At 59.0% G+C, this 13,444-nt stretch overlaps 3 protein-coding genes across 3 annotated transcripts; 2 read left to right on the top strand and 1 right to left on the bottom strand.

Moving 5' to 3' along the window:
* The first annotated feature begins 2,014 nt into the window (after positions 1–2,014).
* Positions 2,015–2,283, top strand: MYCTH_2307371 (uncharacterized protein). The gene has a single exon (XM_003664441.1). The coding sequence runs from the start codon at positions 2,091–2,093 to the stop codon at positions 2,274–2,276; it is 186 nt and encodes a 61-aa protein (XP_003664489.1). The 5' UTR covers positions 2,015–2,090; the 3' UTR covers positions 2,277–2,283.
* A 1,028-nt stretch (positions 2,284–3,311) lies between these two features.
* MYCTH_2134854 (uncharacterized protein) lies at positions 3,312–8,419 on the top strand (the record flags this gene model as incomplete). The annotated part of the gene is made up of 5 exons (XM_003664440.1): positions 3,312–3,926; positions 4,019–4,044; positions 4,157–4,255; positions 4,326–5,796; positions 5,978–8,419. The coding sequence occupies 5 exons, from the start codon at positions 3,312–3,314 to the stop codon at positions 8,417–8,419; spliced, it is 4,653 nt and encodes a 1,550-aa protein (XP_003664488.1).
* Positions 8,420–9,414: 995 nt separating this feature from the next.
* MYCTH_2307368 (uncharacterized protein) lies at positions 9,415–13,203 on the bottom strand. The gene is made up of 4 exons (XM_003664439.1): positions 12,497–13,203; positions 12,402–12,422; positions 12,272–12,309; positions 9,415–12,193 (listed from the first exon to the last, which is right to left on the bottom strand). Exons 1-4 carry the CDS (start codon positions 12,618–12,620, stop codon positions 9,557–9,559), a joined length of 2,820 nt encoding a protein of 939 aa, XP_003664487.1. The 5' UTR covers positions 12,621–13,203; the 3' UTR covers positions 9,415–9,556.
* Positions 13,204–13,444: the final 241 nt, after the last annotated feature.

Below are 13,444 nucleotides of genomic sequence, written 5' to 3'. Positions count from 1 at the left end.
CCGCTCCTCCCCGCTCCGGGGCTGCGGAGAGACCTTAGGCACAACAGTACGGATTACTTGAGACTGGAATTGATGCCCTGCTGAGGCTCCCCCCTTCTAGCACATACGCAACGTAGGTACCTACCTGAGTACCTGAGGTGCCCACGAGGTCTTGGTTGCTGAGCTTCAACCCGCTATCCCCCTATGTTCTTCTGTAAACTGGCATCTGTTCGCAGTCAAGCGCGCGCCGTGGACGTAACGGAAAGGATGTTGGTCCGGCAGGCTCGACTGTCGCTTCCACTAATTTGCACAGCGAGCGAGCGATCCTACTAGTACGCGAGCAAACAATGACTGGGTGCACTATTCGCGACGAGTACATTCGCCATCGTTTCATATCGCTGCAGTACTACTAGTACAGACTAAGCCTCCAGAGACCCTGCCACCCGAGCTCGAAAGATTAAGCGCGGTTACAGAAATCTGAGACAAGCGCGCGACAAGGGGCATGCGCCTCAGCCCTAACTGACTTGGCAGTAAGTACCTAATGCACCCGTCGTCAGAGCCCTAAATTGGTACACTACATTGATGCACATCTACCGGGCCGATTGAAGAACAAACACATCAGCGATCAGCCTTGTGATCGGATTGGCATTGTTCGGCTAGGGCACTTCGTGCCTTGGCCCGTAAGGTACATACACACGCAGTACATACGCACAGAGTGCACACTTCGAGTTCGAGTGTCGAGTTTTGGCGCTCAAAAACTCGCTTGTTGTTGGAATTGCCGCGGGTCTCCACCTACTCTGTGCGGCCCGATACCACGGATTCACCCTAGTGCAGCCGTCCGACGTTTCCCCGTTCTGAAGCTGGACCCTGGTGGATACTCCTCTGTATGTACATATAGTACTCCGTACACTACATACATACACTAGGGATTCGGGCTTAAACATACTGGGCCACCGCGCGCAGAGCATTGCTCCACCGTCCCATATAGGGGGAGTTGCGCAAGATCTCAACCCCGGTTTCAATCGATCAGATATGTGTTTTTGGTTGGGGGGGGGGGTTCAACATACCGCTCTCAGCACACACCATCAAACAGTCTCACCTAACTTCAGCTCTATGGGATAGTTCACAAACTCACCGAGCCGTTGACTACGGTTCGTGTGCTCTCTCGTAATGCAGAGAACTAAGTCAAGCTTCTAGTTTGGCAACGAACACCGCCTGGCTCTTCGTCTTCAAGTGGGACGTGTCCAGATCCGAAAATAGGATCTTACTGGCATGCGGCGCAGCATGGAGCTGCCCAATGAGAGCAGCAGGACAACCAAGCCCCTCTTCTGCACATCAATCCTTTCCGCTCTCCCCGCCTTCTCAGTCACGATCAGGCGATAGACGGCATCACCGAGCTCCGACATGGCCGTACATCAGGAGTGTATGTACATACATACATGCATACACACACTATTCTAAGCTCCTCAAAGTGTGCCACACCACGCGTTAGCCGAGTGCAGGGTGGTTCGTGGCGGTTCTCGCGCTTAGAAGCGAGCTCCTGGGTCGAGGCATCTCACAAGAGCTAGAAGAACCAGTTGGCGGCTACCTGTACACACACTACACTACGAGGGTAGTGTACGAGGCGACCATCCCTGCTTCATTGCAACCCACTCGATGACCAACGGTTCCTCTGGAAGCAACGATTTTCAGTGTTGCCTTTGCCTACACTAGTCCACCGCCAAGTGTCGAGGTGTATGTATGTACGCAGTGGGTACGGAGTGTGTTGTTAGTCGCACTACATCAGTGTTCGGTACGTACGGACTACATATAACTTACTACGTACTGCATAGTCTATGGAGTACCGGCAGAGGTTTACATTACACAGTATTGTGTACCGCTAGGGTCAACGTGCGCACACACACTAGCGTCGTACGACCCTGCTTGCATGAATGTCGATTCCGCTTTCCCGCCTGGCTAATGGACAACGCTCATTGAGAGGAGGGTGGGGGGGAGATATGGAACGCTTTTTGCCGATACAACCGAGAGAACAAACTAACGATTTATCGCCGAGCTTCTGGCATGGTCAGGTAGAAGTAGACTTACTAATAGCAGGGGAAAAGCAACCAAGTATGGCGAGCCCCTGGCCAGCGGAAACCTCTCACCCAGTCAGGGCTCGATCCCTCGGCAAACGGCAAGCGGCAAGCGGCCGCTGCAGTCCCGCTGATTTGCAGGTCTGTTTTGAAGGCTCAGCCTTTACTTGGCAAGCAACGAGGTGGTGCCTGAAAGTAGCTCTCGGCATCGACAAGACGCACTGAAGGCGGGACGGAGGTATGTGGTTGTATTATGTATGTACTGCAATCCGTACCAAATATGTACATACATACTATGTATGTACATACACGTACATATATACGAGTCTGTCCATGCATACAAACACACTCACTGATGGGCACACACGTTAACTCTACCGCACCAGGTCCCCTGTCGTCACCGTCTTGAACGCCTGCCACACACCTCGAAATCCCTCCTCCCCCGGCCCCGGGAGAAGAAGTATTCTCCAGTTACTTCGCGAATGCTCATCCCACATTTAGCTCACCCCTGCCGACGGGGGGCGGCGGAGAGGAGGGGGCCCTCGTGGGCGGATGCGACGGGGGTGCACATACTGCGTACTATGTACACTACCCTACCACACTACGGACCTACAACAGGGCTAAGCCTCTCTTCTGCAAAGGGTGCCAAGACCGTAACGTACGGTACGTTGAACCTTCTCATCCCATCCCATCCAGAAAGAGTGCTAGTCAACTTTCAAGAGCGTTTCGAGCGCTGTGGGGCGTCTGAATATAGCAGCACCGCAAGCGTGCCGCGTTGGGTCCTGTTCCTTCGAACGATTCGCGCGTCGCAGCCCTGGCGGACGCCGGGAGCGCGCGCGCGCTCCCATAGTGTAGGGACTGGCACTGAGATTGTCAGTCTGTTGCATACTATAGTATTCTCGTTTGCCGAGCTTTCTCTGCGGCGAGTTGAAGCTTTGTTTTCCTGTATCCCAGGCTGAGAGAGGGTTGTCATCACTTGTCACTCACCCACACACCCTCTTCGTGCTGTGGCTCACCCTCCCCCTCCTGCCTGCCTGTCTACACTAGCCCTCGCTTGCTGCTGCAGCCGCGCGTGTAGTGCGTGTATTGCCGTCCCTGACCTGGACTGGCTCTGTCCCCCCCCCCCCCCCAAAACACACCCGACTCTACTCCCAACCAGACTACTACCTCTCCATTCGTTGCACCAAGTCTAGCAGGGCTGTGCAGGTCTCCAAACTTGGCGTCTGACCTTCCATTCCGTGGGACCGCCCGTCGCCCATCATGGCCAGTCTCAGCTTTATAATGGACGTCACCGACGACCACAGCGTCGGCACTCGGGCCCCCCACAATAAGAGGGCCAGGGGCGTAGACAACCTAGCGAGTGTTGGCGAGCTTCATGAGACAGAGGACCAACCAGGAGCGGGCGCGAGGCATGTCAGTAGTGGTTCTGGCCCGGCCACCAACCAGCAGGACGATATCAAGGGGGCCGTCTGCGCTAGTCCGACAAGACGGCGTGCCACCTCGTCACGGGCCCCCAAGTCCACCACCGCACCCAGGTCGCAGCCACAGCCGGTAGCCCCCGTCTCCCTTTCCGCCTCGTCGTCATCGCCAGCACCAGCGTCCTCGGGCCGCAGCTCGGCAAGCCGACAGAGCACGAGAAGCGACAACCCGATGGACCGCCAGCGGTATGGTCCGACATCCTCCTCCTCCTCTTCTTCTTCGTCCCCCTACTCTTCGTCATCGACGTCCTCGGCGGGTGGAGGCCCACGGAGACCCATGGCTCTTCATCCTGCAATAGGCCAGTACACGCCCAAGATCACCCCCAAGACGGGCCGGGTTAGCAAGGCAAAGAAGGGCTTGCCCGTTCATGTCTGTGACATCTGCCGGCCCCCAAAAGTGAGTGAGATCCGAGTTGCTCTCGCCCGTCGTCCCTCAATCCCTCCTGTATACATGTTGGGGTCCGGTTCTTCTGACATTTACTTAAACAGACTTTTACTCGTGCCGAGCATCTAAGGTGAGGCTGTTTTTGAGGTTTAAAAAAGCTCCCCTACCCACCGACGCAGCGTGGCATCCTCTTCCTCTCCCTGGACCATCACGACTGACGCCCATGCCTCTCTCTCCCCCAGACGACACCAGCTAGGTCACGGAGATCCGCAGTTTCAATGCCCCCGTTGTGAAAAATCCTTCCACCGAGCCGACTTGCTGGCGCGCCATCAGCAGAAGCAGTACGTGTACCTAGTTTCTTTCCGAGTGGGGTGAGTCTTGATACTCTGTTTTACTAACAACGGCATACAGCAGCGAGCACGATGGCGACGGCTTGTCCAAGGGCGGCGGCTCTCCATGCCAGAGCCCGCACCCGCCCCCAACGGCGCCCCCCCTCCAAGCCCGGCGTTCGCCACGGCCGGCCGCTGCTCAGCCGGGCACCTCTCCCCCGGCCCCTGAGATGGCCTCCGAGGTAGCGCCCGAAATGGCGCCCACCGCGAATGCTGCCGCGGATAATGACCAGCCAGCATCCTCACAGCACGACAACAGGCCCTCGCATGGAGACAGCGGTGCTTACGGAGCAGCAGCAGCAGCCTCCCACGCGTCGTCACACGACTTCCGCCACCAGAAGACCTCTTACACATACTCGCCAACCATCTCCATAGTCGACCCCGCGCAGCCGTCGCCGTCTCCTCTGGAAGGCTCTTCTTATCCGGGCGGCCGCCTAGGGGGCTATCATCAGCCCAGGACCGGAGTGGCACCATCACCGGTCTACGTGGTCACCCAGGAGGGGTTCCCGTCGACCCTCTTGCAGACGGACGTACCGGAGCTTCGTGACGCTTCCCCGTTGCCGTCTTCTTCCGCCTCGGACAGCGCTTACTCGACCCCTGCATCAGACGTTTCCCGAAACCTGGGCCCTTCGGCTCCCGGACACCGGTCGTCGCCCTATCCCGGCCCCACGCCCCGCGTCTTCCCGACCTCTAGCTCGGGGGTCGAGCCGAGCTCGTCCCTCGCCGGATCTCTGTTCATCAACTCGTCCCACCCGGCCCAGCAGCCACGGGAGCATACCTATGGCGGGACGCTCGGCATGCCATCGCCCGTTGTTGGGTACTCTTCCTTAGCCGCCTCCTCAGACGGCTGCACTCCCGGAGCCCACCAGCAGCAGCAGCAGCAGCAACAACAACAACAACAACAGCAACAACAACAACAAGCCAGGTCGCTCTCCGCTCTCCGCGGCCAGACGTCACCTCTAGACGGCTCGCACGGGGCCGAAACTCTGCTCGTGTCCGCTCCCCGCCTCTCCAACCGCCTCAACGCTACTACGGCAGGCCTTGATCGTCGAAAGGGCTTCATGATGGAGCCGCCCCAGGATCTATCCCTGGGTGGTGATGTCGTCGTTGGTGGCCTGGACGTGCTAGCGGATGGCCTGGCCGTCGGGTACATGGCCGCGAGCCCCGGGGCCGATAATGCGAGCCACGGCAGCGACATCGTTGCGGAGCTCGACCTGGCGGCCTTGGCGGGCGGGTGTGTCCTGCCGGCATCCTCTTCGATGGCCATCCCGTTGCCGGGACCAGTCCGTGCTGCCATCCCCCGCTACCTCGAGATATACTGGGCACATGTCGACCCGGCTCTGCCTCTCGTCCACCGCCCCTCGTTCGAAGCGGCCCCGGAGGATGTGCTGAGGTGCGCCATGGCAGCCGTGGCCACCCAGCGTCTCGACAGCAAGGAGGATCGCAGCCGGGGAAACCAGCTGCACGAGTTTGCGTGGCAGGAGTTGAAGCGGGTAAGCACCACACACTATGATAATGTATCGCATAACCACACCAGTCATTCTCAACCCTCACCACCCCTTCTCCCCCTTCCTCCCCAACCCCCCCCCCCCCCCCCCCAAATTCTCTTTCTCCTTCCACCATCTCATGACAGCCGCCGCCGCCGACTTTACGTGTGTGCATGCTGACGGGCAGCCTCTTCCCCGGCGGCAGATACCCCAGTGGAGCCTCCAAACGATGCAGGCCATCCTCCTGTGCGAGTATTTTGCGCGCTTCCGTGGCCGCAAGCCCGTCACGCGACCTTCCAAGCCGTTCGAGTCTCTGTATTCCAGGGTGAGTCGTCCAGAGTCCTTCAGCGCGACCCCGTTTTCCGTCCTTGCCGCCGCCGAACGCAATGGGGTCTGGCTCGTCGACACCACGGCTTGGTCTCCTACCTCCTCTCCCGCGTCATCATCATCTATCTCTTCTTTTCCTTCTCCTTCTCCTTCTTCTTCTCCCTCGCCTTCTTCCTCTTCTTTTTCTCTTCGCGGCGCCGCGGCACCAACCTCCAGCACCATGTCTCCCATCGCCCTGCGCCACCTGAGTCCGCTCCAGACCACCCGCCCCTGGGGTAGTGATACTTTTTCTTCTTCCTGGGCCACGCCGTCCCTGGCGGTGACCCCTCCCCCATTCGGAAATGCTTCCCTTGCCCTTTCCCACCACCACCGCCGGCCGATGGTTCCCATGCCCCGTTCCGGGGGCGCTAGTCTTAATCTTAATCCTAATCTCCCGGCTTCTTCTCTTTCTCCTGCTCCTCGCTCCCGTCCTCGCGCGCGGCCGTCTTGGTCCTCTCTCTTTGCCCCTGATCGCCACCACAACCCGATCTCGGCCACGGCACCTTTCCTTCTCACGCCTTCTTCTCCCTCTCCTCAGGCTTCCTCCGGGCAGACATACTCACAGCGTGTTTCGAACCAACAGGCCATGTACCAGAACCACGGCCTCCCGGACCATGCCATGCTTGCCGCGGAACAGCAGCAGCACCTCTCCATCCAGGAAAGATGGCGGAACTGGATCGACGCCGAATCGCGCCGCCGCCTTCTCGCCGCATGTTTCTTCGCGGACGGCCACGCCGCCGTCTACCAGCAGCAACGGCGCGCACAAGACGGCGATGCCGACGCCGCCATGCAGCCGATCCCCCTGCTTGGCCGCGGCGCCAAGCTGTGGGAGGCCGCCTCGGCCGAAGAATGGGTCGATGCCCTGGCCGCCGACCAGGACGCGCTCCAGCCCGAGCACGTGCCGCCTCTCGAGCAGCTTACCCTCGAGGACGTGGCGCGCCGTCCTTCCGTCGACCGCATCATCATCCTCAGCGCTCTCGCTCGGCGACTGCCTCGCCGGACCCCTCCCCTCCCGACTTCTTCCCTCTCCGCCAACAACTCCCCCGGTCCGGAGCTGGACCCGCCGCCACCCACGCACCACCAGCTTGGCAGCAGCCAGTTCAGCGCTGACCAGCAGCAACCGGCCCCATTCCTCCGCCAACACCACCGCCACCATCACCAGCAGTACTACCAGGCCCAACTCCAACCCCAGCCCGGTCAATCCTCCTTTGATGCCGAAGAGCGCATCAATGCCCTCTTTCCCGACTGCCCCGTCGCCAACACCTACCTCGCGCTGCACCACACCCCGCTCCGCGACCTCCTCGCCGTCGGCGGCGACTCCTGGCTCTTCTCCCAGAAGGTCCTCCCCACGACCTCCTTTCACGAGCACCAGAGGCGCCTCAAGATCTGGGTCACCTCGTGCACCACCACCACCGCCGCCGCCAACAACAACAACAACAACAACAACGACAACAACAACAACAACAACAACAACAACAACAACAACAACAACAACAACAACCAAACCAGCACGGCGAGCAACCTCGGCCCCCTCGCCGGCCTCGACGTGGTCCGCGCGACCGTCTACGCCGCGCGCGCCCTCGTGGGCTTCCTCGACCGCGAGCATCAGCCGCCGCCGCACCTGCTCCCGGGCGGCGGCGGCGGCGGCAGCAGCAGCAGAGGCAGCAGCAGCAGCAGCAGCATCACAAATACCTCTGCCGCCCCCTGGGCCAGGGACATGTCCGATTACTGGGCGCTGTACGTGTGCGCGCTCATCTGCTGGGCCTTTGTGCACCCGGTTCGCGCCGCCGCCGCCGCCGCCGGAGGAGGAGGCGCTGCCGATTCTTCCGCCGCGCAGGGCGTCGACGGCGACAGCAGCGACAGCGACGGCAGCAGCAGCGGCAGCAGCAGCAGCAGCAGTGGCGGTGGTAGCCGGAATGTTCTTCCTCCTCCTGCCCTGCTGCCGGGCGAGGAGGCTGGTCCCTCTACTACTGCTCCTCCTCCTCCTCCTGCTGTTGCTGTTTCTGCCCCGACACGGCCGGGGAACGGTGGCGTGCCGTCGGATGACGAGGAGGCTCTGGGCTGGCTGCGGACCGTTGCTGCCGAGGGCGTCAGGCGCGAGGACGTGGTGCGGGCGCGCGGGCGGCGCGGGGCCGCCGGGGTGGTCGGCTTGGTGAGGAAGCGGCTCGAGAACGACTGCGTGGGCGGGAGGAGCAGGCACTATGTCGACGCGGTCGGGGTGCTGAGGAAGTTGGAAGACGGACTCGGCTGGAAGTGGTTCTGAAGGAGGGGGAGGATAAGGGCGGTGGCTGCCATCCTTGGCTTCTCCCCCCCCCCCCCCCCCAAAAAAAAAAAAAAAACCACCACCACCACCTTCCTTCTCCATCCCTCCTATTCTTTCCTTCTCCCTTGGGCGCCCCTGCCCTCCCCCTTCTCAAAACAACGAGACCCGAGCAGCACGAAACCACCTCGCACACCTCGTACCCTCGTACTCCGCGCACACTGCGCACATGGACGCCGCCGTCGATCACGCCCTAGTTGCTCAACACTTCATGTTCCATTCCCTCCTGAGCCTCAATTGCATTCTTCCTTCTTCTTCCGCCTTTTCACGACCTTTCAATTCACTTCTTCACAAATATTTTAACCAAGCAGTGGATATAATGGCTCACAAATGAAGGAAGCCGCAGGACATATATGGTGGTTTTCTTTCCTCTCTCCTGTCTTTCTGGTCTTTCTATCCTTCATTCTGAATTTGGCCTCTTCAATTCCGAGTCAAAGCCACGACACCTTGGACGTGGGCAAAGGGAGACATTGGTTGGCTGAGATTAGTGCTTTCATAATTCGCTTTCAAAGGCGGCAACGAGCCCACCACTTTTTTCATGTTTCTTTGCTTTTTCAATTTTTTTTCTTTTTTTTAGTTTTCTTTTTTTAATTTTTAGTTTTCTTTTTTAGTTTTTTTTTTAGTTTTCTTTTCTTCGTTTTTTTTCTTACACTTTGGGGAGGAAGGCATGGAATACACCGGGACTGGGACCAGCCACTCTAATGATAATAGATCAAGATGTAATGAGACACTGGGAAAGAGGAAGAGCAAGCATGGCCAGGAAAAATAAGCATGGGTCACTCGTAATACACATTTAATCGGTAATCTTGCTGTTCCAACTTGACCGGTATTGAGTCGGTGAGCATGTGAACGTTTGCGGCGAAGGCCACTTCTCTCACGGCAAAGGCATGGAAATGCGTCTAGAATTTATCTCCTCCGTTCGTCTAACTGACTATCGTGTGGTATCCCAAGCGCCATGTGTTAAGACACGCACGTCGCACTTTCGAGTTGATCAAATACTCCCCTGCGTCTAGCCCCCTGTTTACAAAACGCCGGAAGCCGAACTTAAGAACCAAAAGAAGTGTCTCCAGACACGCATTCTCAGAAGAGGCCATCGATCTCGCCCGTCTCGGTATTAACGTCGACGTTAAGGTACCCGGGAGCGGTGGGCAGGCCAGGAATAGTCTGAATGTCCGCAGCTAGGGCATAGAGGTAGCCGGCGCCAGCAGCCATGCGGACGTCCCGGATGGGTATCGTGAACCCTGTCGGAGCACCTTTGAGGTCCGGATCGTGGCTGAGCGAGTACTGAGTCTTGGCGACGCAGATGGGCAGATTTCCGAAGCCCTGGCGCGTGTATGTGTCCACCTTCTTCTGCGCGAGCTCGCTAAACTCGACAGCGGCGGCACCATACATGTCGCGGGCGATCTTCTCGATACGCTGCTGTATGGTGCCTTCGAGGCTGTACAGCAGCTTGAAATCCTTGGGCTTCTCAGCGGCGGCCACCACGGCCTTTGCAAGGTCAACAGCGCCCTTGCCGCCCTCGGCCCAGTGGTTGGCCAGGACTGCATCTTCGGCACCTGCCTTGATAGCTTCTTCGCGGACAACGTCGATCTCGGCTTGTGTATCCGTTGAGAACTTATTGATAGCCACCAAAACGGGCACGCCGTATGACTTGGCATTGGCGACATGCTTGGCCAGGTTGACGCAGCCCTTGCGCAGCACCTCGACGTTCTCCTCCTTGTAAACCGCATCGAGAGGAGCGCCAGGTGAGATAGGCGGGCCTCCTCCATGAACCTTGAGCGCGCGGATGGTAGCAACCACGACGACCACATCCGGGACGAGGCCCGAGGTGCGGCACTTGATGTTGAAAAAGCGCTCACCGCCCATGGTAAAGTCGAAGCCAGCCTCCGTTACGACGAAGCCAGCCTTGGCCGAGTGGTCCTCATCGGGCTCGGTACCTGTAAGCTTCAGGGCCATCTTATCAGCCAGAATGGAGCTGTTGCCGATGCTGATGTTGGCAAAGGGTCCCGCGTGCACAAAAACGGGGGTGCCCTCCAAGCTCTGCATCAAGTTCGGCTTGATAGCGTCCTTCATCAGGGCTGTGAGGGCACCACCAGCGCCGATATCGTCGCAGGTGACAGGTTCACCGCTTCTCGAGCTGGCAACGACCACCCTGCCGAGGCGCTCCCGCATGTCAGCCAGGCTCGTGCTCAACGCAAGAATCGCCATGCACTCGCTGGCCACGGAGATGTCAAAACCGGTCTGGCGGCTGTGACCCCTCTCGGTGGGTGCGTTGCCGATGACGATCCCGCGCAGGTGCCGGTCATTGACATCGAGAACGCGGCGCCAAGTGATGGTCTCCGGGTCGATGTCAAGACGAGCGAAGCGGGCGATCTCCTCCTCGGTCAGCGAGTCGGGGTCTGTTTTGTTAATTCCCAGTTTCTTCAAGCGGCGCAACATGACGGGCGTGAACTCCCGCTTGCCGTTCTTGACGGGAACCAGTCGCCTGTAGAGGGCTGCATCCTTTTGGGTGGCCTCGTGAAACATGCGCGTGTCTATCGCAGCGGCAAGCAGGTTGTTCGCGGCGGTGATGGCGTGGATGTCGCCTGTCAGATGCAGGTTGAACTCATCCATCGGAATGACCTGGCTGTAGCCACCGCCAGCAGCACCGCCTTTGATGCCGAATGTTGGGCCCTGGCTGGGCTGCCGTACGTTGGCGAACGTGACGCGACCAACATGCGCGCCTAGGGCCTGGGCGAGACCCATTGTCGTCGTCGACTTGCCTTCGCCCAGAGGAGTAGGGGTGATCCCTGTGACGACGACATAGCGACCATTCCGACGGTGGTCAAGACGTTTCAGCAGACTAAGGTCGACCTTGGCCTTGTACTGGCCATACGGTTCGAGCTCCGAGGCGGCAATGCCGATTTCCTTTGCGATTTGAGTGATGGGTTTGGGCGCCTGCGCTCGAGAGATGACGATGTCGGAAGGAACGGGGTTGAGAAGCTTAAGCGGTAGGGGCACAATGTGCCTCTGCTTTTCCACCTCGAACGACTGGGTCGTAGCCTCGACAACGTTTTGGAGGAGCATGGCGACCGTCATGGGACCAACGCCTCCAGGAACAGGAGTGATCTGGGAGGCAACCTGGGAGGCCGACTCGAAATCGACATCTCCCACGAGACGCTGGCCGGACTTCTTGGTTGCGTCGGGAATGTAGTTCGTTCCTACATCAATGACGACAACTCCAGGCTTGAGCTGTTCGCCCTTGACGAAGCCCGGCTGTCCGATAGCAACAACAAGCACATCGGCATTCTTCAGGTACGAGTCCAGATCCTTGGTCTTGGAGTGGCAGACGGTCACTGTGGCATCGGCATTCTTCAGGAGGTAGCTGACCGGGCTGCCGACGATGTCGCTCCTCCCCAGCACCACGGCGTTCTTCCCGGCCAGTTCAACGCCGGCCTCTTCAAGAAGCACCATGATGCCCTTGGGCGTGCATGGCACGAAGAAAGGGCGCCCCCCACGCTTGGCCAGCTCGCCGATGTTGTAGGTGCCAAAGCCGTCGACATCCTTCTCACTGGCCACGGTCGACGTTACATTGTACTCGGAGATGTGCTTCGGCAGGGGAAGTTGCACAAGGATGCCGTGCACAGCAGGGTCGTTGTTGAGGGCGACAATACGAGCAATCAGTTCCGCCTCGGTGGCCGTTTCATCAAACTTGATCAGCTCGCAAGCGATGCCGCACTACATGCAGGACGCGGGTTAGATTGCCGCCATGCACGCAAACCGGGGACACGGATCCCGCGTGGCCAGCAGACATACCTCCTCGGCGGCCTTGAGTTTCATGCGCACATATGTGGCTGCGGTACAGCCCCGCGTCAGCGCTTTCCCATGCCCGTACACATCGTGTTAAGGTGGGGGGAGGAGGGGTCCCATCATGGTCTGGGCTTACATGAATCGGAGCGGTCACCGACTGCGGCTCTCGTGGTTAGATTATTTGATAGTCGCGGATATTGATGAGCTTGCGGCGGGATGCAACGCACGCACCTTGGATGATTTTGAGGCACGGCTGGAACCTCGGGTTGATGGACTTCTTTTCGGCAATTTGCGCTTGCAACCGCTCGCGCACCTTCCGGGCAATCGCCGTCCCGTCAATCTTTGCGGCGACCATGGCTGCTGCCGAACTGGAGAAGGCCCTGGGAGCTGTTACGGACAGAAGGCAGGCAGGACGCAGTATTTCGCTGGTGTGACTCCTCCAGCTCTCGGTTTTCTGCCCGAGGGTTGTGCTGGAGACTGCTGGAGCCCCGCGAGATGAGGTGGGACAGCGCGGGGAAGCGGAGCCTACGGCAGCCGACAGTGGCCGCCGAACGTCGGCACTCCTGCTGTTGACTGCCCCCGAGTCACATGCTGCTGCACCCGCGGTTGGAGCATTGCGAGATGCGCACAATTCGCTGTTTCTCGGTCGCAGGGTTGAAAAGCACCTCGTAGAGTGGAATTGGTGTGTTGGTGAGTGGTGTAGTAAAGTCCTGATTGCCGGTGCAAGTCTTGGGGTCGGAGCCCTTTGAGCGACATCTGTAAGAGTCATGACTCCTAAGAGACCGCGTTCCTCCAGGAATGCTCTAAAGGATCACGACTGTCTGATGACTCGCCTTCTCGCCCTATTGAGATAACCAATTGGATCCCGAAGGCGAAGAACAGCACCGAGGGGAGCTTGTACCGGGATCCCTGCGTATACGAAGAATCTCGTGGATGGGAGGAGCCCGCCTTGGTCACAGCTTTTCGAGCGCTTGCCGGTCACCTAGGGGCAAGGGAGTAATGGGACGAGGATATAGTCGACGGAGTTGGCGGGACACAGGACGGAGACACAACAACAATAGAGTAGCAAGCCGAGCCATACTTGCCGAGCTTCCTCAGGACCTGAAGTTAGTTGCATCTGCGGCGCCGCCTAGGCTCAGGTTCATGAAGGGTTCTCCGGAGGAGGAGGCTGCCAGTCCG

Source organism: Thermothelomyces thermophilus, chromosome 4 (assembly GCF_000226095.1).
Source record: "Thermothelomyces thermophilus ATCC 42464 chromosome 4, complete sequence".
Taxonomy (NCBI): Eukaryota; Fungi; Ascomycota; class Sordariomycetes; order Sordariales; family Chaetomiaceae; genus Thermothelomyces; species Thermothelomyces thermophilus.
Note: the sequence above shows the minus strand (reverse complement) of the source record. Positions and strands in the feature narration are given on the sequence as shown.

Coding starts and splice junctions, on each gene's coding strand:
- MYCTH_2307368 (XM_003664439.1), bottom strand. CDS start 12,620: ATGGTCGCCGCAAAGATTGACGGGACGGCGATTGCCCGGAAGGTGCGC. Junction 12,310..12,401: donor CGGTGACCGCTCCGATTCAT/GTAAGCCCAGAC, acceptor GCTGTACCGCAG/CCACATATGTGCGCATGAAA. Junction 12,194..12,271: donor AACTCAAGGCCGCCGAGGAG/GTATGTCTGCTG, acceptor TCCTGCATGTAG/TGCGGCATCGCTTGCGAGCT.
- MYCTH_2307371 (XM_003664441.1), top strand. CDS start 2,091: ATGGCGAGCCCCTGGCCAGCGGAAACCTCTCACCCAGTCAGGGCTCGA.